The 23,520-nt window shown below is 36.1% G+C and overlaps 1 protein-coding gene across 1 annotated transcript in view; it reads left to right on the top strand.

The window, feature by feature from the left end:
• Positions 1-23,520, top strand: part of MAMDC2 (MAM domain containing 2) — a 53,545-nt gene that overhangs the window by 5,784 nt on the left and 24,241 nt on the right. Inside the window, exon 2 of the mRNA XM_072404168.1 lies at positions 3,778-3,885. Within this exon, the coding sequence (XP_072260269.1) occupies positions 3,778-3,885 (108 nt within the window). The remainder of the gene's footprint in view (positions 1-3,777; positions 3,886-23,520) is intronic.

Genomic DNA, 23,520 nt, shown 5'->3' with positions numbered 1-23,520 from the left:
TAATAAGCAGTTGGTTCCTCTCAGATCAGTTTAAGTGACACCAATTAACTTTTTGGCTATCTGTAAGGGTGGAATGACCATGCTCTTGTACTGGGAGCTGTGGATATATTAATTATAGCAGGGGTTCCCTAAAGACAGGTATTTAAATGGTTCCTGCACGCTATAAAGATCCATAAACACTGGAGAATAATGATATATAAATAATATGGGTAATAATACCCATAATCTGGCATCCCATTCAATGCTGTGGCATACGTCATGCATCCCAGGAGACTCCTGGCTGAGATCAGGCATGCGCAGGAGATTTTTCTTCAATGGGAAAAAAAAAACAAATCTCAGGATGCACAGTGGGATCAGCGCTCTTTTTTCCCCATTTTCAGCAGACAATTTCGAGCCTGTGCACTGCGAGACCAAGTGACGTAGCCAAAAGCCAGAAGACAAGAAAAAAAATGGCGGCATCCAGCCTTTCTCCGCACCGGAACATAGGTAGATAACTGGACGACGCGGGACCCAATCCAGAAAACCTCTGGACAAATCTGTGTAAGTAAAGGTGAGTTACTTTTTAAATTTTTTTTTAGTTTACTTCCGCTTTAATGTTGCCGTGTTTCACTTAAGGTGCGTACACACTTCCAATTTTTATCGTTCCAATCGAACGACGAACGATCGATTGGGCAAAAAATCGTTCGTAAAAAAGTAACCAACGACGCCGACGAACGAGGAAAGTCGCTGGAAACGAACGACCGGACCGGCGGATCGGATTGGACGACGATCGTTGAACATCGTTCGTGTGTACGGTCGTTCGTTGATCGTCCATGGGCTGAGCATGCGTAATGAACGAACATTCGTTCACTTTCCTGTCGTGCACATAGTTCCTCTATCGTTCAAACGATCGTATCTATTGTGTGTACAATATCTACGAACGATCGTGTCGTTATCTCTATGTGCAGGATCGGTGCTATACGATCGTTCGTAGATATCGTGCAGGATCGTTCGTCGTTCGTTTTCCAACGATAATAATTGGAAGTGTGTACGTAGCTTTAGAAGGAAAGGGGGAAACTGTCCCATCACTTAACTATTTAATTGCTCTGTGCCTCTGTTGGAGATATGACCCCTATATTTCCCCTTCAAACTTATGCAACTTGATTTATTATCCAGGCATTCCTGCCAGACAACACAACCATTGAAGCATCAACAGCACAGCTTGGGTATGAAGTGGTTTACTGCATTCTTTGTGCATTTGTAATGCACTCCAAATGCAGGTCAGCAATATCAAGTTGACTATAAATGAGCAGTATATATGGCGATGCATAGGCTGCTTTTAACTTTCTGTGCACTTGGATGCAGCAAACTCTATTGATCTGCATTCGAACTGCAGGCAATGTAGTCTTTTCTTGTTGCTGCATTTTTTATTCAAACAAGTTGTGTTAGTTAGTTGTGTTAACCAAAAGCAATGTTTAAGATGAAGGGCTGTTTCATAGGTATACAAAAATGACAGTATTGATCTTGGTTCATATGTAAAGCAATTAAAACAAAGAAATTGATGGAAGATCTCACTTATTTATCATTGTTATACAACACTAAAATAAGCTTAAGAAAAACTAATAGACAAAAAAAAGGTTAAAGAGGAACTAAACTAAAAAGTGCCAAAAAAATAAGACTTACCTTCAATCCCACAGGGAAGTCGGATCCATCCGGGGGTGTCTTGCATCAGGTCTCGTGTTCTTCCGGCATCCGTCCAGGAGACGGCACTCCGGTCGCCGCCATCTTTGCCTTTTCTTCCAGGTTCTTCATCCTACGTCTCCCGATCCCGCGCCTGGGTCGCATGCGTGGGATCTGCAAATTATTCTCTTTGCGCAAAAAAGCTCCTTCTGCTCATGCCCGAGATGCTTGGGCATGTGCAGAAGGAGCACCCAAGAGTCTCCCAGGATCCGTGATGTAGGTATCCCGGGAGTCTTTGTGCTCCCATTCATTCTTGATCGCCTAGGCTGGGCTGCACCCTTTTTTTTTTTTTAAAGGGTGTTGCACTTAAAAAACAAACAACAGAATTTTTACCTCACATAAAAGGGTTGTCTACCCTTTTATGTAAAGTGAAATTTCTGAGTTTAGGTATGCTTAAAGTTTTTAATTAAAGCCTAAAAATAGCCTGTAATGTCCTATAAACTTTTCCTGTGTTATTTCACGGGTCTGGAATTTATGATGCATCAACCAACAGATGAATATAATTGTAGTTTTGAGATGCAGGGAGAACAGCACAGTCGAAGGTCTTCACAGTTTGTCTTTTATTTATACTTTTTTGGATTGGTTCCCTTGTTTGTCTCCATAGCTGCATATCAAGCAACAAAATCCCTTAGCCCCAATAACTGCACTGCCCTAATAGAATTTTTATTAATGTTCTTAACAAAAAGAAAATCAATAGGGATTTGAATTGTCCAATGTGTATCTTTGCTATTATTATGTAACCTTTGGCTGTCTTTTACTTTAGATGGTGGAAAAAGGCGGACAGCACTGTAATACTTACCTTTAGTACTTCTAGTATTTGTTATGTGTAAATATTATTCTATCTATAATTTGGAAGACTTTATTTTGTGAGTTTTATCATTTTAATTTCAACAATGACTGCTGATAACAGATTCCGTTTTCCTATAATTTAGGCAAAAGGTGTGAGATTTCATTAAAGGTAAATATGTTGGTGAAATGCATTTGGTATTGGTGGTTTCTAAGGGTGCAGTGGGTTTAAAATGGGTCATAGTTCCTTTCATCCAATTTTAATCACACCCATAAAAAATATGCATAGTGATAAAAAAATGAATAAAATAAAGTAATAATCTAATTATACCCCATCCACCAAAAAAAAAGAAAGAAAAAAAAGCAAATCCTATAGACAAAAATGATGAGCATAATTGAACATATCTGCTATAGATAAATGTTGCTTTTGTTGCAATTAATTTTGTGGATAGCAGCAAATGTGTGTACAGTGTGGCTCCATCTCCACATACAATAAATGTTGGTACTCCATACCCCATCAAAATTTTGAGTTGATTTAATCATAGCTTGGTACACAGGGATCTTTACAGACCCATAAAAACTAGAAAGCAGTGTAAAGAAATGCACCTTTGAGTCAAGCATGCTTTCTTCCAGGGGCCATGAATGATAACGCTGCAGCGTTTTATAGCGTTTACAGAACGAAAGAACCCTATCATTTTGTATCTAGGGCACCCATAGGGATCTTGTGTCTCTTTGCAGTGTGTTGGGATATTTTGTCAATGTTAGTTTGTTGAAAAGTATTTTATATATTAGAACCGCTGCTAGGATTTTATTGGTTTCTGTGTCCCTGCTGGGAAGATTTATTCCTGGTATTTGTCATGGTGACACAGGTATAATCTACAATTTGTATATGTTACTGAAACAGTAATAAGGAAATTTTGCAATAGGGACATGTGGAGTTTTATATACATTCAGCATTACACTCACTCAAGCATTTATTGCTTTTTATGTATGCTTTGAGACCTGTGCATTATATTAGCATATATTACTATGTTTTGTGGTGAATAAGGCAGTATGTTTATTATTCACTTTCAGTCTTTTTTATGACCTTTTCTTTGTTTGTGGTGCCTGAATCCTGAACTCAGTTGGTACAAAAATGAATTGGAATCTGACTTCCCAGTTGCTAAGCATTTGGCAAGCTTTTCATGCACTTCATTAAACTGTTCCCCTCTTTACAGTAATTTCCATGCTGCTCAACGGCTGTGATGAACTGAACTTTCTTTTTGTTGGCAGGTTTGCAGTTTGCTAAAGGGGCCACTGTCTCCGAAGGATCTTGCACCTTTGAAAACAACACATGTGCCTACAAATCTGCCTTCCTTCCATGGGTTGTAAATACAGAAGGTACTATCAATGTAATATTACTTCAATGTTTTATTATCCTTTTGGTGCTATGTGTGCTCAGGAGATCTTTAGTAACCTGGTCATGTTTACAGGTACCTGAACAGTGAAAGTATCCACAGCTTCAAATACAAAACCTCAGCAGTGCTAGTGTATGTAATTATTAGTGCTGGGTATCTTAGATTTGCAGGGCTTTCCCTGGTTTTTAATGTTTTGTCCTAGGAAATATCAATAGGGCAGAAATCATTCGAAGTCCTGCCCCTGCCCCTCTTTTACTTTTAAAAAAGGAATATGTGCTATGGTAGTCTGTGCACATCTTTCAATAAGGTTAAAGGTTCCGACCAGCAGATTTGTAAGTTAACATAGGGACCTAGAGTTTACACAGATGTATGTTTTTTTAGGTTTGTAAAAACTTGCATTTAAAATAGCAAATTACTGATAAATGTATGTATTTTAATTTTCACAAAAGTAAGATCCTATTGGGCAGGAACTCAGTTTACATAAATATCCAGATCAGGACCTTTGGAGGCTCATTTATAATGTAGAGTAGATATTATTTTCTACCACAACTCCATGCACATCTCATTCAGAAAAAGTGGCCTGTGGTGTGATCAACCTGACCAAGTTGATCTGATTGGGGGAGACAAGTTAAAGACCAATAAACCAACAATACTACTTTATTCTAAGTTTCTATGCAACAAGTAAACTGAATTTGCTTTTTGTTTTCTGTTCAGTACTTCTTAATTATTATATTATCTTTGGTATTCTTTATTTTTGTTGTCATTATGAAATGAAATAGGAGGTAAAAAAAAAGCATTTATATTAGACACTGGATATTCTTTAAAAGTACAAACTGATGCCATAAAAAGAAACTTACAGTGAAAAAATGTATTGATAAAGCATAGCTAAGGACAAATATAACATTAGATATGTAATGTAGTCTTGCAATAGCAATGGAAAGAAGAATAAACACTGCTATGTGTTTATTCTTCTTTGCCCTCCATAACTTAGATTTATCACATGTTGATCCTGCCACTAGATCCATTATTGTTTCTGTAACAGGCCAAATTGTCCTGTAGAAGTGACTGCTACTGCTGGAAGTCAATCAACCAATCAAGAAGCTCTCAGTCAGCCAACAGGGGGCATTGATTGCAATGGAGTGACCACCATGCTTCAGTTTTAGGTGCTAGTTGTCACCCTATTAAAAAGAGAGGATACAAATTGGCTGAAGGTATTTATAAAACCTTAATATAAGCTTTATATCTATCTAAATGGATAAATAGCAGACAGTATTTTAGCTATACAGCTAGCTTACAGCTATACCAAATGCCTGGCAAGTAACACCTGCCATTGTGGTCACCAACTGCTGATAAAAGGGGGGATTCCCACTACTGAATTAAAATAGCTATTTATATATTCACACATTCATTCCAGAATGGAAAGTTGCCTTTGTGAGCTGTAACTGTAGCACGGGGGTATTCTACTACATAACTGTATCAATGCCAGGAAGAATGAAGACCACAAGTATCTGGATCAAATGCATGCTGTGAATGTTTTACATTTATTCAAGATGAATCAAATTAACTTTGTAAAACAGTGTTGTCATGGAATATGTTTTGGTATATTGTTATGTGTTAGCAATTTTCTGAATTTCAAGTTATGAATCATTTCCATTTGTACTTATTGTGTGTGACAGTCTAAAGTGACCTTGTTGTTAGTATGAAACATTTCAACCAGCTGTCCCTTGTGTAAGAAATTCAGTTTAATATTAATCAGCAGCATATCAGCACCTCTACATATTTGGGGAAGATCAATCAATGCCTCTGATACCGTAAACCTTTTTTTGTTGTGGAGAAGGGTCAGAGCATCTTTTAGTTTTTATTCTCTATTGGGAAAATTTCCACTTTCTTCCTCTAAGGGTCAGAAATGAAAGAAATCTCCTCAACCAGACATAGCCAAAAACAAAATCATAGTTTAATCAAATGAGAAAGGTTAGAACAGGGGTGTCAAACTCTGTCCTGCGAGCCAAATTTGTCCTTTTTTTTTGTCCCCCAAAGGAATCCTAAATATGAATTGTAGCTGGCCTGCCGCTGCATTGAAATAGCGCCGCTACTACAATTCCCGGCATCACTCATGTCTATAGACCAGTGGCCCCTCTGCCTATGTGTTGCTCCGCATTGGACTGTTTTATGGAAATGTAGTAGCGCCATCTCTCGCGTCTATAGATCAGCAGCCTCTCTGCCTATGCATGGCCCTGCATTGGACTGTTCTATAGACGCAGGGAATTGTAGTAGTGGTGCTATTTCAGTGAAGAGGGAGTTCCAGCCGCTCATAACATTAAGCCCCACATTAGACTGTTTTCTTGACGCAGGGAATTGTAGTAGCGGTGCTATTTCAGTTTCAAGTTTGGCCCACAACTTTGTCTAATTTTTTAATTTTGGCCCACTGTGTATTTGAGTTTGACACTCCAGGATTGCTGAATCACCCAGCTTCACTGATGAAAATGTATCCTTTCCGGTCTTAGAGAGCTTTAATAAATCAGGCCCGGTGGGTTCTATATTTTTTCAGGTTACGTACTTTTTCTGCAAGTACAGAAAAATTGACACTGATCTTGCCAGAATACTATGTCCTTGTAGCACTGAACAAAAATGTTGTCAAGTCCACCCGCTATCTTCTGTGAACTACAAAACCTGACCTTCCTAAGTAAAGCTCAGTAAGAGAAGAGTAGTTGTTTACAGTCTAACTAATTCAGACACCAATGGCAACTGTTTAACACTGTATGTGATTAAATTCATGATTCCAATGAAAACCTATAGCAATCAAGTGGAATTCCTTTTTTTTTACTTTTGTGAAGCCATCAAAAAAATAGTTTGATGAACTATAGGAAAAAAAAAATATTTTGTATCAAATTGTTCTGAACATACCTAGCTAACAAACCCCTCTCATATAAAGGGTGTGTAACATTCCATGTTGATTGATTGTCTAAATGAAAAAAACACAATGTATAGATTCTGATCAATTTATAAATACTTACTTTCGAGGTATAAATCTTACGTTTGTAAGATTTAAGAAAGTCTGTAAGAAGCATAAAGCATAAAAATAGATAAAACTTTTTGAGTTGCCTACAGAAACTAAACAATTTTCTTTTCATCGTTTCATTGTAACCTAGACAAAGGGAAAATCTCATCAGGGTCAGCGGGGACAGCACACAATTCTTGCAATCGAATAATTGAGGCTTTTGAGACAAATCTATGCTATCATGTCCCTGTGGAAGATTTTATATCTGAGCGGAACTCATCAAAGGTGTGGACTGAAAATGTTTGGATTGCAGCCATGCTTTGTAAAGTCAGTTTTATTCTGCGCCTTGATGAAAATTTTGGTCTTCCACTATTTGGAAACGTATAAATGCGTACTTGATAATGCAGCAAAAGAATCACAAACCATTGGCGCAAGCAGAAATTAGCTTCTATTTTGAAAAACCGTATATTTTTATTTGTTACTATGTAACAGTATGAAAAGAACAAAATGATACTGGATGCCCATCAGCCAGTAACAAAAACATGTTCAATATGATTATATGCAGCTTTTATTGCACACTATAAAAACCTTATTTTATGTAGTGAAATCAGAGTTCAGCTTTAAGAAATATCATGATAGTGCACAGGTAATCAAACACTGGACTCATATTTTCCACTTTGTCTTCCAGTTTGTTTTGTTCCTGGAAAGTGTAGTATGTTGTGTGAAAGCTTGGAAATAGACCTTTTATGTGGAAATAGTGCCTGTCAGCTTCTCCGTGACTCACCCTATTAATGTAGCTGAACCTCCCAATAACTACTGACTCTTCTGCTATTAAAAAAAGATTAGGAAGGTTGCTTCCTGTATCTTTTATTTTTTAACGCTATTCGATTTGAGCTCATATTGGCCCTGATTTAATAGAGCTCTTTAAGGCTGGAGAGGATACACTTTCATTAGTGAATCTGGGTGATCCTGCAAACCTGGAATGGGTCTGGTCCAGGATTCAAAAAGTTTGCTAGCAAATAGCAAATACTTTGAAGAAACCCATTCCAGGTTTGCTGGATCACCCAGCTTCACTGATGAAAGTGTATCCTCTCCAGCCTTGGAGTTTTAATAAATCAGGCCCATCGAGAGGGCTTGCTGATTGTAACAGTAAACTTGAAATGACATAACTCTGAAGTTATGCATTAATATTTGTATTTGATAATGGCTGGGGTTGCCATTTATTCTGGGACTGGCTAACATTCCAAGTTTGCTGAACCACATTCATGTAGAAATAAAACTGATGTTTCACTTGTCAACTGTTTGGCAAGTGGTTGGCAATGTATACATCGCCTTAACAAGTGTTAAGTTTGTGGAAACATCTGAAGTTCATGTGAAAACTATAATGTGGTAGACCTCGAACCTCTTTTCTAGAACTATTTTTTAGTTTTACTTTGAGACCCATTAAACATTTGGACCAAAACCTTCAATGATATCACGTATACACACATAAAATTGTCTAGGAGAGTCCCAGAGGTTTCTAGCTGTCAAACATTGGTGCATATTATTCTCTCTTCGTCATAAGAATAATCCTTAATTGGACATGTTTTGGTAGTATATCTTCAGTTTAACTGGCTCTTATACTTGTTGACAAAATATTTGTGTTTAAGGTTTTCACTCGCAGCTTCTTAAATTCCATATTGTTCCATTGTGTGGAAATACTCTTGGCGAATATATATTGGGAGGTTTACTAAATAAATGATCTGAGACAGAACCTTTTCAAAAAATTAAAGAAGATCCAGCTGAATAGATAAAAGCCTTTATTCACATTTCCCAAAATATATACCTTTTAAATAAACAAATATGGAAAACAACTGTAGCATGAGTCATTGTTCAGCATTGTAGTTCACATTTATGACATCAAATGTAAGTACAGAGACCTATGATTATTTCTCCCACATTACCACTTCTTTTAATGCACAATTGACTGCGCTTTTTTGTTATTCATGTGGTTAAAAGCTGGTTGAAAGTGGTTACAATTATTTAAAAAGTGTTTGGGCGGCATTAACATTTAACACACGAAGGGTAAATCACTAAAGGGGTGCAAAGTTTATTGGTAAGGCAGCTGAAACTGTGTTCAAGCCAGTCATTCTACGGTCCATGAAAAAGTCTTGATTTTTATAATTCTATCTGGTTTTTATTAGGAATTCAAGTAAATACAGCTTTGCTTTAAAGCGGAACTAAAACCCAAAAATTAAAAAAAAAATGGAACAAGATATGCCCTTTATTGCAGAAGGGACAGGTGACATTACCTGCTAGGTCACAATTTTTTAAATAGTAACTCACCTGTCCCAGTTCCATTGCAGGCGCTGCCATGTTCTTTCTTTTCTTCTTCCCTGTGTTGATCTCGATCATGCATGCAGGAGTTCATTCTGCAATAAAGCAGGAATCAAAGTTCAGTCTAACTTTCAGGTTGTTAACAGTCTCTACTCTTTTAGTAAACCAGTTTCCTGATGTGTATAGTAGCTACATGTCCTAAAGCAGGACTTTATTACTGCTAATATAATTACCCTAATATGCTTTTATATTATCTTCCTACAATCCACTGCATATCAAATTATCAGAGTTAGTTACACACATATTCTGGATTTTTTTTAACAACGGTGCAGTGTAAGGGTTTTCTTTTTCTAATTCTTTTCTTAAAATCCCTAAATACACATTTGCTCACATCCAAAAGGCAATTCATAATTCCACTTTACTCAGTGTACAAATTATATTTCTCCCATCTCGGTTCTCTGTCTCTCTTTCTCTATCTCTCTCATCCCCTGCTTTTAATAAAAATCAGCTGGCCAGATGTGTCCCTTCTCACAACTGAAAATTCCAGTAAAAGCAAGGACTCCTATCATCCTTCTTCTAAATTGCCTCCATTCTTCCCCTTTTTTTCTCCTCGTTATCTTAGTCTATAAATAACCACGGATATTCTTCCCAAAATGTTTCACATGGCAGCCATATTTCCTCAGATTTGGTCTGTCATTCTAACTGCATTACCAATATGAATTAGTAGAGAAATGAGGGCTTACTTTATTGGATATCAATATGAAAGGTTGTTCATGGGGCACATCACAGTTTTAGTTTAACTGTATGTTTAGCTACTAAGCTTGAACATAGTCCATAGTTAAAAGAAAACAATATCTACTGGTCCTACTTCGTTCTACAAATTATGGCTAAATAGGAATTTTTATTACTAACCTTTCCTTGAGAAAATAGTTCTGTGGGAGCCAACAGGCTGTCAAATAGGTTCATATAACGAGACTTAAAACATGCTAAGTAAAACTGAATATTTTATTTTTATTAAATCAGAAATACAAAAAGTTTTTTCAGGATTCCCTGGTATGTTAATATCCATGAAGTACTAGAGACATCCACTTAAACCCCTGCAGTACTGTATTAAATTTTCCTATTAGTCTCACATGTGGACACCAAATGTGGCACAGATGTCTTGATATCTTTTTAGAAGTATGCTACATTAACCATTCATACAGACAAAGAGATAATATTCATATAAATGGATGTACCCTGAATATATCAGTCATACAAAAACCAGCTTCATCTTTCCAGGTGTGTGAGACTTCTTCCGGTGTCTTGCAATTACCTCTTAGCCACACTGATCAGGATGGCACTTAAACTGAATAAGTTTTTAAGATTTTACATCTGTAATTAATCAACCAGAAATAATATATGAATAGATATATATTGTGACTGAGAAAGTCAAAATACTTTGATTTCCATTGGAAGGCAAGCAGATTTGAAGCCTTTCAACTATATATTATGTACATCTTTTATTTTTCTTGGTTAAGATTTTATTAAACATGAAATATGCATATTTTATGGTTACCATGTACAGTCAGCAGATTGGGCCATTCCAATTGTAACTTTTTTGGCAGATCTTTAAATCTATACTTGAAAGAAAGACAATTCAATCCTTCTGATCAGTTGTATTCTGAACATACAAAGGTAAATTTACATTTCCCAAAATTTGGGATCTTCTAGGGTCTAAGTGTAGTGTCTGTGCAGCGGTCCTGATGTCACCAATAACCTACTGGATTGCTCAATGACTAAAACAAAGGAATGCTTTTCTTCTATCTAATATGAGAATCTTCTATCTATCTATCTATCTATCTATCTATCTATCTATCTATCTATATAAAAAGACAGAAGGGTGCCTCTTGCTTGTTCCCCGTTCCCATATAGCACAACACCGCAATTACTTAATAATTCTACTGTCACTGGGAATAATCCCTAATGATCATTTCCAGTGATAATTATTGGGTATGTTTACAGGGCTATAGAGAAGAAACACACATCCTTCTATGTTGTCAACACTCCAAATGGTTTAGTATGGAGTGGCAGATAAAAGTCTCGAAGGCAGCAGCTGTGGCTTCGTTGCTCTAAATGTTTGCAGTGACTGGAATGTATGAAACTAGAAAGTATGCTGTGGATGTTTGGTGGAAAAACACACGGCAGAATTTAAAGGCCATTAACTCATGGGACTTTAACTGAAGAGGTGGACAGACCTCCGCCTAGACGACAGGTGTGGTGGAATCTCCAGCAGTGGGAATAGCAATAAAAAGCTAATGGAGGATCTAGTCTCCCTCCTAGCCTAGTCATAAACATGTCCATTTTAATTGTGTCCTTTTCTGTATGAAGCAGTTTTACTGGTACAAAAAAAAAATCCTGAAAGAGGCTATGGTCAAAAAAAAAAAAAAAACTGACAAGGCTTTTAACTTTTCTCTGTTTTTAACTAAACCTAATGGTCTTAATGTTTACGATGGAGTTTGTTTCAAATCTGCAGAGTAAATGTCTTCTTTTTTTAGGAGAGGTGTTCTAGCTAAATCACAAGTCAAAAATGTTGTGAAGTTTCAGCAAAGTCTTGCAAAAGTAAGTGAAGCACTAGATTAGTGGTCACCCACAGTTGGCAATGATGCTGAGGTAAATATATGTATCTCTAAGGGAATGGAAAGGGGTAATATCTGTCCAGAAATAGGCTTTAAGTAATAAACCATCTGTTTTTTTTGTTTGGATGTAATATTTTCTAAGGTTTCACTCATACTTTATTACAATTTGTGTGGAGGTGAATTTTTTTAAATATTTCATTTGGCAGAATAAAACGGGTAAATTGTATTTATTCTCAATTCTTAATTGAGAAAGATATTTTATGTGACACTTCCTATTTGTGTACTGGGTGAAGCTCTGTTTGATAAAAGTCGGGGATGCAAGACCTTTCATATATGGTGTTAATATTATGTTATATAAAGTGCCAGCATATTAAGCAGCTCATTACAAAATCAATAGTCATGTCACTGACAATCCCTCACAATCTAGTAACACTAAGTCCTAATCTAATGTACCTAGAATAGTATAAGGCAAATTTAGGGTAGAAGCAAAATAACCTACCAGTATGATTTTGAAATATGGAAAAAAACAGGGTGCTTGAAAAAAACCCACACAAACAGTGCGGGAACATTCGGAAAGTGTCCTGGCAGAGATTTGAACCTGGGAATCTAGTTCTGGATTCTGTTTTGATTCATCATGACAAATGTCATATGTTTTCTTTTCTTAGCTTGGAGAATAGGACACAAATGTGGTATAGAGGCGGAAATAGATCACTGCTTCCTATTAGAAACACGTGTTCATTTTACAGGAATGCCATGATATGTCATTGCAGCTACATTATGTATTATTGCTACATATGAGTTTTTAGATTTTATTGCTTCATGCAAAATAAAATATGTAAATTATTATTGTAAAAAGCAGATTAAATAAAATAAAAAAACTTCTACTTAGATGATGCAAAGGTGCAAGTTTATCTAATTTTGTACATTGAAGAATACAAGAACAAGAAAAATACGGTACTTTAATGGCAGTGGATTTATAAAATATTGTCATATACCTTTTATTTCCTTCATTAAGAAACAACAGTTAAAAAATATACATGCCTCTTCCCTTATACCAAGTTTCAGAAATAGTTAATCAACAATGTTAGCATACATGGGCTAGATACATTGTACACATTACATATGGTGAAATCATCCGACGCATTTCGCAGACTGTGTCCGCTTCCTCAGGGATGTAATTGGTACAGCTAGTAGGTGTATCAGAGCTACAACATGTACAAAACAACCCAATAAGTACAGCTCTATTATATAGCAGGTACAGCTCTAACATATACATCAATTTTTCAATACAACCAAATTATTCTGTACATACCAAAGGATGTTGCATTCACTGGTATACTTACTCTCTTGGTATGAGAGTAGGCAAAAGGCACAATTAAACTCACAACATACAGAGATGGAAGTGTCCCATATATATTCTCCACATTGATATTCAGTACTTCTCCAGATATTATTAGTAATACTGACTCCATTATGGAGTGATAATAAATAATTATCTCCAAAAACTAGATTCAATCACTGTATGGAAAAAAACCAAACGCATATAGGTGAGATGTCCAAAATTCTCTGTATACATGCATATATATTTATAATTTTGTACATGTTACAGAATAGGAATTGTTTTGTGTTTGTGTGCACTAACCTAATTTTTTCTGTATTTCTGTACTAAAAAGTTTGAAAAGCAGTTGAACAGCGATCATAGGCCATAAATATTGGCAACTGCCAATATTTTATTGTACAAATTTGCTTTCAGAAAATATATTAGGTGTGTGGTAATTTTATTGATTTGCAGGTCAAAATATATGTTTATCCGTGTGAAAAATGGAAAAAATCCTTATTAGGTAAGCATAGAAGCAAGTCTCCATAACCTTGCTATGCACTATGCAGCTGTCACTTACCATTATTTTAATAAAAATCTGTCCATTGGGTGTGTGTATTTGTTTGAACATACAAAAAAAATCTGTCTCCCAACTTCTTACTGCCCATGAAGTAATCCTACCTACCTTTGTAGTAATGTCACCTTTGTAACATACACAAATCCCCTTATTTCACAGTACAATGATCCTTGCAGCAGCCATCTTTCATAGTTAGGTCATATCCTGTTCAGAGAGATGTACATATCAGAAAATAGCATTATGTGCTTACTGTCAGGTCATTTGTCAAATAATTTCTAGTTTGCTTGGTAATGGAAGCCTATTTATAGAACATTTTACTTACAGAATGGATCTGATACTATCACAGTTCTGTTAATAGCAGGGTTCCTAAGTATGAAACTAAGCCAGTTTAACAATCTTGGGTACCTATTTTTAAGGAATCTTGTTCCTAAAAAATAATAATGTTTTTGCAAATATATGAAAGCGGAGAGGAAATTCTGACATTAGTTTCACCTTGATTTTCCTAATATATCTAAACAACAAAAAAATGTGAAGAAAAGCAAATTGGCACTTGTACACTCATATATATTTTAAGTATAGCGAAATGTAGAGTGAACAAAGCAACTTTCTGAACAGTATGCCGTTGTTTTATCGTCCAGTCAGCAGACTAGCGGTGTATTTTACTGTTGTAGTGCTGCGGCAATAAATTCCAAATCCTTTGGCTGCTGAACCATTACAGTATGTGTATATCAACCAAGTTTTAGCAGCTTACTTGCAGTGCAACTTTAAAACAAACCCACTGTGTAAACTAAAAGCTGAACCTACTCTCCTATGATGTAGCAGGAACTTTTGAGAATCTACATTTCCCTTTAGTACTGTTCCAGCTGTCATTACTGTGCTTAATCAATATCCCTATGATTCCAGGTACAAGAAACCATATTAACCAAGTTATATTCTGCCTCCCCTCTATACAGTGCTTAAGCTACGTACACACGGCAGATTTTTATCGCCCGATAATCGGCATCGGCCAAATATCGGGCGAAAATCTGCCGTGTGTACAGTCGGTGTCGTCCATCGTCCGAACGACCGTCCTGCCGGATCCACGGACGATGGATGACAACCGATCCTAATGAAAGGGAAGGGGGAGAGCGCGCAGCAGGGTGCCGCTCCGTCGCTCTCCCCCTCCCCTCTCCATAGAGCATGAACGGTGCTGTATGTACAGCACCGTTCATGCATCGTGCAGTCCCTTGTCGTTGGAAAGGATCGTGAAAGAAAATTGCGAGTGTGTACGCAGCTTTAGGATCAGAGCAGGCAATCAGTAACCCATAGTGCCATTGAATAGTGCTCAAATGATGCACCATAGTGTATGCACTCACTGACCTCCTGGATATTGGGATTAATTGCAAATGACTGAGACTGCAGAAGTGATTTAGAACAGTGGAGCTGTAGTAGAGGTTTACACACTGAAAGGTTCTTAGGATAGATCAGTATAATAGGCTTGGCTATAAGTATATATGTCATGCCTGCCTTCAGCTGCTCCTGGATATAGAACCATGTGGAGGTCCGGAGTACAACTTTTTGATTTTTTCATGTAATCAGGCTACAAAAATCTTTGACTGAGACAGGCAAACCTAGGTGGGTAGACCAATAACTTTTTGTCAATATAGTACGACCCATACGGGCTTAGGGGATTATAAAATCAAGATAATATTTTAGAATCAGGAGAAATACATTGTATGATGGTGGAAAATGAAAAGCCATGCTGGTGCAACATTACTTATACACAAATACAGTTAGGGGAGTCAGAGAAGGCAGTAGACTACATCCTATATGTATGCTTCTGGTCTCACTGCATTGTTCTTAGGTGGTAATATTATGTTGAGCACTAGTAAAAAAAAGCAAACAAGTCATATCAACCTTTTTTTTAATACTTAAGTAGGTTTCACAATTACCCCTTGTGTAGGACCATACTGGCACACCATTTTTTCAGGGAATATAAAAACAAGATGTTCAAATACATTCAGTGACCTCAAATGCTTAATTGGTCAAGATGCTGCCACTAAAGTTTAAAGCCTGTAGAATTTTATTTTTTTACAAGAAACTCATAGGTTTGTATTTATAAAGTAGTGAATTTGACATTCACTGATGAAGAATGTTACAAGTCCATATGTTTTAATAGCAGTGACTGATTCTCCACCAGATAATGTTTCTGTGAATGTCAGACTCCCTGTTTTATAAAGACCCCATGAAGTGCACAATGATGAATACTACATCCCATCTGTAACTACTAAGTTAACAAGTATTGCTAAACCACAATTATGAGAACACATCAACACCTTAGGATTTTCCTGTTGTATTTCTAGGATTATGTAAATGTTGAGGAAAGTTAAAAGTATAGCAGTACACAGCTCAATGTCCCTTTAGGCAGATTTATCAACTAAAAGCAAATATGTACTAAGAGGCAGTGGACTTGAAAAACCTTTTGTTATTACCCTAGGCTAAGATGGCTAACCATTGTCTTCCTCTGCTTTGTGGCCCAACACCCCATCCTTGGCATTTTAATTGCCAAGGCTTCATAAATGTCACAAAAATGGGCTGTTGCCAAACTATACTTTACTAATTCAGCCATGGGGAAAAAATGGCCACACAGCCAGGATAACTTTTCTCTGACAGCTCTCTGTCAGTACTTCATTCATTAGGAGGCTACATTTTGTTTAGGTATGGAGTGGGTTTCAGGTAGAGTTTGTGCAATATATCAGTAGAGAAAATTACCACCAAGGCAAATGGGGACAATGATTTGAGTATCCTAGACCAGTGAGCCAAGAAGGCACATTTCCACATTAACTGAGAGATAATGTTCAAAAAGTGATGTAGCTTTGCTTAAAGCATACTTGAAATAGGATTTATAGTGTGCCTGAAGATTAAAAAATTCACTTCTTATTTCTGCCAGATAGAAGTCAAAAGCAGCTTATCTATCCCACAATTTTACTTTTAAAAAACTGTATTCCTCTTGATTTACCTACAATGTGCCGTGAATTTCAGCACAAGGTTTTATCTTCAAAACGATTTTTGGAAGCATTCCCTGGGCCTTTTTTAAAATATTTTCCTTTGTGTTTTTGAGATCTTTTCTTTGTACTTGGCTGTTGTGTCAGAATAAGCTCAGTCAACCTCTTTGACCTTTCCATCAGGATACCTCTTTGAACTCTCCATAACCTCTTCCTTTTTAGCATGAGAGTAGCTGAACAAGGGAACATTTGAAGGAAGCTTTGAGATTTTATCGTATGATGTCTTGCGAGGCATCCAGATGTATTTCAGTACCGCATATTCAGCCTTGTTCATTTTTACTATGTGCTCTGCTAAAGAACAAAAGAATTAACACAATCATTAAGGGCCCATTTACATCTATGTTTTTTCTGGCTTATTCTTTGTGGGACTTGATAATGAGATAAAATCTATATTTCATCATATTACTGTAATGCATTGTTATGCCCTACAAGACACAGCTAAGAAGGCCAAGTTCACAGTAAAGGTAAATTTTTCAGCTAAGGGTCTTTCTCCAGGTGGTGAACAAGGAAACTGCTGACAAAAAACTCAATTTATTAACGTTTAGTTGGATTTGTTTTTGACAGTAAAAGTAAAATAATAGCTGTAAATTCTATAGATAGTGAATTATTAACTGTATTGAACTGTAGTGACTTTATAATAGCTATTTTAAAAGACCATTAAGTCTAGATCAATATACAGCGCTGCATAATATGTTGGCGCTATATAAATCCTGTTTATTAATAATAATAATAATAATATTAATAATATATTTTAATTACAGCTAGTATGGATACATTTACTGTAAGCCCACAAAGGCAGCACTCAGATTGGAAAGAGAAAGGTCAAGCACTAGCTATGAGGTTTAGTTGACTACGTTGGGTTAAAGTAAATCCTGAGTGTTGCAGGTTCTGTCAGCAAAATTACAGCAGATTTGGCCATTTGTTTACACTGTCATACACTACGTGGCCTTGGAACTATGGCCAGCAGTTACAATGGTGAAAAATTACATCAATGGGTCAAGAAGTCGCCAGGGATTTCTGGTGCCATTACTGGTGAATCTGTTATTGAGCTTTGAGAATGCATTGTGTCAACATGTGTGAGTTATATTGGTTTGGCATGGGTTATATTGTTAGACACTGTGTTTGTCATAGATAACATCACTAGTCATTGTGATGATGAATAAGATAAAGCCCCAAGGCTTTTCCCATGCATACTTTTTTTAAATGTTACCCTCAAAGCCCAAAAAAGACCCTTTCCACGTGTTATTTTTTTAAGTTTTTATTTTGCATTGTCCCCCATGCCAGTGCCTTCTCCCCATGCCTTCATCTATAGTAGTTTGTTCATTGGTTCAAAGTCCAGAACTGAATATTAATATTCAGCCCCCATAGCACGTACATTGCAGTTCTGAAACTCTAAAGCTGCGTACACACTTCCAATTTTTATCGTTCAAAATGAACGACGAACGAACGACGAACGATCGATTGGGCAAAAATCGTTCGTAAAAAAAGTAACCAACGACGCCAACGAACGAGGAAAGTCGTTGGAAACGAACGACCGGACCGGCGCATCGGATTGGACGATGATTGTTGACCATCGTTCGTGTGTACGATCGTTCGTTGATCGTCCATGGTCTGAGCATGCGTGACGAACGAACGTTCGTTCACTTCCTGTCGTGCACGTCACTCCCTGTATCGCTCAAACGATCGTATCTATTGTGTGTACAATATCTACGAACGATCGTGTCGTTATCTGTATGTGCAGGATCGGTGCTATACGATCGTTCGAAGATATCGTGCAGGATCGTTCGTCGTTCGTTTAACAATGATAATAATTGGAAGTGTGTACGTAGCTTTAGTAGTCTTTTTTTGTAGTCACCTATCTTTTTTATCTAAAGTTTTTGTGAAGGAATGATAAGCTGCCCCCACTGATAGCATTTACCATAGGAACATGAGTGTTAGAACTGAATCATGGAACAATGAAAGAAAGTGGTATTGTCTTATAAATCTTTTTTTTGTAGATCCTGTGGCCTGTCAGGTGCAAGTATGTGTGTTTATATTACCTGAGAAAGGGATGGCAGCATGATGCCATTAAGAAGGCAGGCTGGTAGAGACAGTATGGCATTGAATGGAGCTTTTATTTACCAGATAACCTAGTAATAGGAACAGATAACCTAGGGATGAAATGTAATATACAAAATATATATATACTGTATATATACGGTAATTTACAATTTAAGAATTTGGACTAATTTTGAATTCATCATTACATAGGCTCTTCTGTGGTGCACAAGAATAAGTATCAGATTCCTAAAATGTAAAACTTTGAACTCTGGCATTATTTATAAAGAAATAGTGTCGTTGGGCAAAAAGTGTATGCAAATCTTTACAAAAAAGTCACAGACAGGAATACAAACCTGACAAAGGTTCCCTCTCCTATTTACAAAAATGTTCTTGAGCTGGCAAGTCTTATCCTCATCTGTCCTTGGTCAAAGTTTTTGGAGCCAGGCCCACAAATGTTCATTATTCATTTTCATTCCTATGCAGAGTTTATATAATATATACAGTTAGGTCCATAAATATTCGGACAAAGACAACTTTTTTTATAATTTTGGTTCTGTATATTACCACAATTAATTTTAAATGAAACAGATGCAGTTGAACTGCAGACTTTCGGCTTTAATTCAGTGGGTTGAACAAAAAGATTGCATATCAATGTGAGGAATTAAAGCCTTTTTTACACAATCACTTTATTTCAGGGGCTCAAAAGTAATTGGACAATTAACTCAAGGGCTATTTAATGGGCTGGTGTGTACAGAACAATGGTTCTGGTAATGTACAGAACCCAAATAAGAAAAAAGGTTGTCTCTGTCCAAATATTTATGGACATAACTGTATATAAAGAAATAAATGAAAATATAATGTGCATGCAGGGGACCAGCTTAGAAGGTTTTGACAGGTGGCTTAACAGCATTGTAGGCAATATGTTGTTGGATTGGAGACATATGTGAATTGCAGGAGCTGCAGTAAGACTTTAACGCCAACAGGCTTTACGCTGGTATATCTGATGAGTAGAAAATGTATGGGCTTTCCTGATATCTTGTTTTATTTTAATTGTGTTTATTAGGGACATTTTCTTATAAAACATATATAAAAATGTTTAACAATTTTTATAAAATAATGCCTATCATTCAATAAAGTAAACCTTTTTTTACCACACTGAAAGTACATTTACATAATGTATTGCATTTTAATATTGAGTTGTGAATTTAGAATAAAATTGTTTTTATGTACTGTCAGAATCCCTAGAAGGGTGGACAATAATATTTGTATGAATGCTGTTCTTACTACCATTATGTGTAATAAAAGCAGTGGTTTATAATTTTGTGTTGTGGTTGTAAGGGAGGAACTGTGTTGGTGTGTGGTACTTTATGCCACATCACCAGATCCATGTTTTTGCTGTTTTTATGCATTCTTTGAAATACTAAAACTACAAAAATAGAAATGTAACAATCATATGCAACTGGCAGAAAATTATGTGGTACTAGTAAAGTGTTCTGGTAAACTTGAAAGCGCAAAAATTGGCTGCCCTGGTCAAATTTATATTTTGTATATTGAACCCATAATACATGGCAGAACATATTCTTTGACCTTAGGGCCATGCGTTAAGAAGGGTAAAGTAAACTAAAATGAACCTGTGACCTTCTTATCTATAGAAAGCCATAGACCAGATATCTGTATGCATCAATTTATTTTGAGACCTGGAACAGAGATCAAAGATCCCACTGGCACACTGTGGTTCACTCTTTCCAGTTCTACATATTCTTTTATTGGCAGCAGATTGTGTGGTGGGGACAAATGGAGATGAGGAGTAAAAGTAGCCAGCTACAACATGTTTCCCATAATAAAATACTGCTGATCTCAAGCGCATAGGAGCGATTTTAAAATAAAAAGGAGTGTATATAGACCTCAGGAGGTACATGCATCCAAGTATAATTACCGGAATACAATGGAATAAAAGGCTACAGGGTAACATGGGGGTAGAGTTACAGGTGGGGTTGAGTTATAGTGATTATTTTACTATTATAGGATAATATTGCTGTTTGAAATAGTTGAAATTGCATGTAAATTGTATAACCAGCTGGCACAAGCTTAAGTAGTAAATGGTAATTATCAACAAGTACATTTTTTGGAAAATTTAAACTTCAGTGGAAGTAGCATTTGTAAAACATGGTTGTATGTAACAAACCAAAATAAATGTTAAGCTAGCCATTCTTTTAGCAGATATTAATCACTTTCAACCATTATCCTAATTTCCAAAATCATAAACAGTATATGATTGCAAGTAATCACCACAAACTTAGCAATCTACAACTCATGAGATTGTTTTTCAGAATCTGGTGGTTGAAACTGAAAAATATATTGATAGCTTCATTAGCATCTGTGATTTCTGTATGATTTTAATATTAGCTGAATAAACTTATGAGCAGTCTATCATTGACATTGACCCACATATTGCCAGTTTTTTAGGTTATTTTAGTTTTAGGTTGGTATTTAGGTCAGGATAGGTGCATAATAAATTTGGAGGATACTTGGATTAGTGTTATTTAAAAAGTTAGACATGCAAATAAATACATCCGTAGCATTTTAATGGTGAAATGGATCTGGTCTTCACTACACATTCCTAAATTCCTGCACTTTGGATGTTCCTATGCCCATCCACAATTCAGCAATAGCCTCATCATCATTAAAATCAGACTAATGGATTACTACCTTACTAGCTCCAATAAGGGTACTGAATCTAAATTCCTCTACTTATTCATAAAGGAATATCCTCTTTTCAAACAAGTCCTCTCCCATCACAGGACATATTACCATCCATGTTTAAATTATCTATAAATTATTCTTCACTCCATATCCCTTTTTTCTCTGCCTCCACTTTTGCAATGTGAGGCCCTGGTCACCCGCCTTCTACCTTATCCTATTCTTAATTTTTTCCCAACCCTGTGCTTACTGAGGTCAGCTCCCAACCCTCCCCCTGAATTCTGTGTCTAACATACCTGCTAAATAGCTACTATGCTGGCCAGGCTCTATATAGGATACAAATTACAGAAAATAATGTGATACTATTGACTAGATCAGTCTGAACAACGTTTACCCTTTTATGCATTCACTTTTTTTTCTTAATATTCTATAAACAGGTCACACAAACAGAACACCTATATAAAAACTTGTTGAAAGCAACTGTTTGAACCACTATTATGTAAACTCTGGCCCTTCTATCATGCATTCATATCAATATTTTTTACAGTGGAATCTACACATGAGGAGTATTGTTAATTTATTATTTTGAAAAATGACTATCTTTATGTTGCCTTTTCGTATATTGTAAATCAGAGGTGCAAACCCACAAGATGTGTAAGACCCTAAAATGTACAATTTAATGCTTATCAGCACATTGATATCTCAGCTCATCAAATATACATAACTTAAAACCTGGCTTATTTATTTATAAACTTTCTGAATACATATATGGGCATTTATGGGTTAGGTCAACACTTTTGTCTAGATTTGATTGCTGTAGTGGGTACAGATGGCAAATGCTGCTGTTTGCAATTAGGGATAAAATATTCATTTGCACAATGGCAGATATGAATTGTGACAAGCAGGCAGGTTTATATGAAAAAAAAAAAATAACGTTTAAACTTAATAGTGTCTGAACTGTAAGCCACAAAGTAAGGAATGGAAAGTGCTTGGCGGTATTTGGGGGAACTGGTAAAATCTGTTAAGTAAAACCAGGTTTTCCAAAACAGCTGTTCTTTATGGTTCAGGGCAGCTGTAATTCCCATATAATCCTAATTTTGATCCTAATATGCCTGGAGATTACTTAAAAACCAAAAGCATTTATATTTTCTGGTAGCAATCAAAACAATAAAAACATAGTAGTTAAAAAGTTTCATGTAGCACAATATTTGTGTTACTGATTTTATTTATATTATATATTTTAGCTTTGATAAAGGGGCTGAAAAGCCATCCTGAATAATTGACGTTTATCCTAAGCACTGTTTGGCCCATAAGACCTTCTAACTCAATATACTTAATACACTAATACTCAATATAAGTTGAATTCCTTGCCCATGTAACACTTGTAGATTATTAATAATAATAATAATAATAATAAACAGTATGTATATAGTGCCAACATATTACGCAGCGATATACATTAAATAGGGATGTATTTACAAATCAAGATAACTTTTTCTGAACATTTTCTGGTGGTGAATCACTGTCAGTTATAACATGCACCAGGAACATTTACCTGCTGTCAGAATATTTTTGAATGTTAGATTTATTGCTTAACAAACAGACCCTTTGGGGTTAAAGCCAAGAAGGTTGAAAAACATACAACAATATTTGTTTTTCTCTGACTTATTAAAGCTTGCAGACGTAAAAGTGTAATTTGTGTTTGTATGACTTTTCTGACATTTTGGTTCAAATGCTCTTGAAAGCTGGTATTGTAACAAATTTCTGTTTTTGAGTCCTTTCATAAAAGAAAACCCTGGTACTTTTTGTACAGCAGAGCTTAAGAAGAAGAAAAAGAAGAAGAAAAAAATAACACAAAAGACCAAGCAGCCGTGTTGCAGTGCATGGTTACATAGTTACATAGTAGGTCAGGTTAAAAAAAGACATAAGTCCATCAAGTTCAACTTTTAGGGAAATAAACATGTCCCAGATATAAAACCCTATAAGACATGGCACATACTTATAGTA

The sequence above is a fragment of the Pyxicephalus adspersus genome, chromosome 3 (assembly GCF_032062135.1).
Source record: "Pyxicephalus adspersus chromosome 3, UCB_Pads_2.0, whole genome shotgun sequence".
NCBI lineage: Eukaryota > Metazoa > Chordata > Amphibia > Anura > Pyxicephalidae > Pyxicephalus > Pyxicephalus adspersus.
This window is presented reverse-complemented; position numbering and strand designations above follow the sequence as displayed.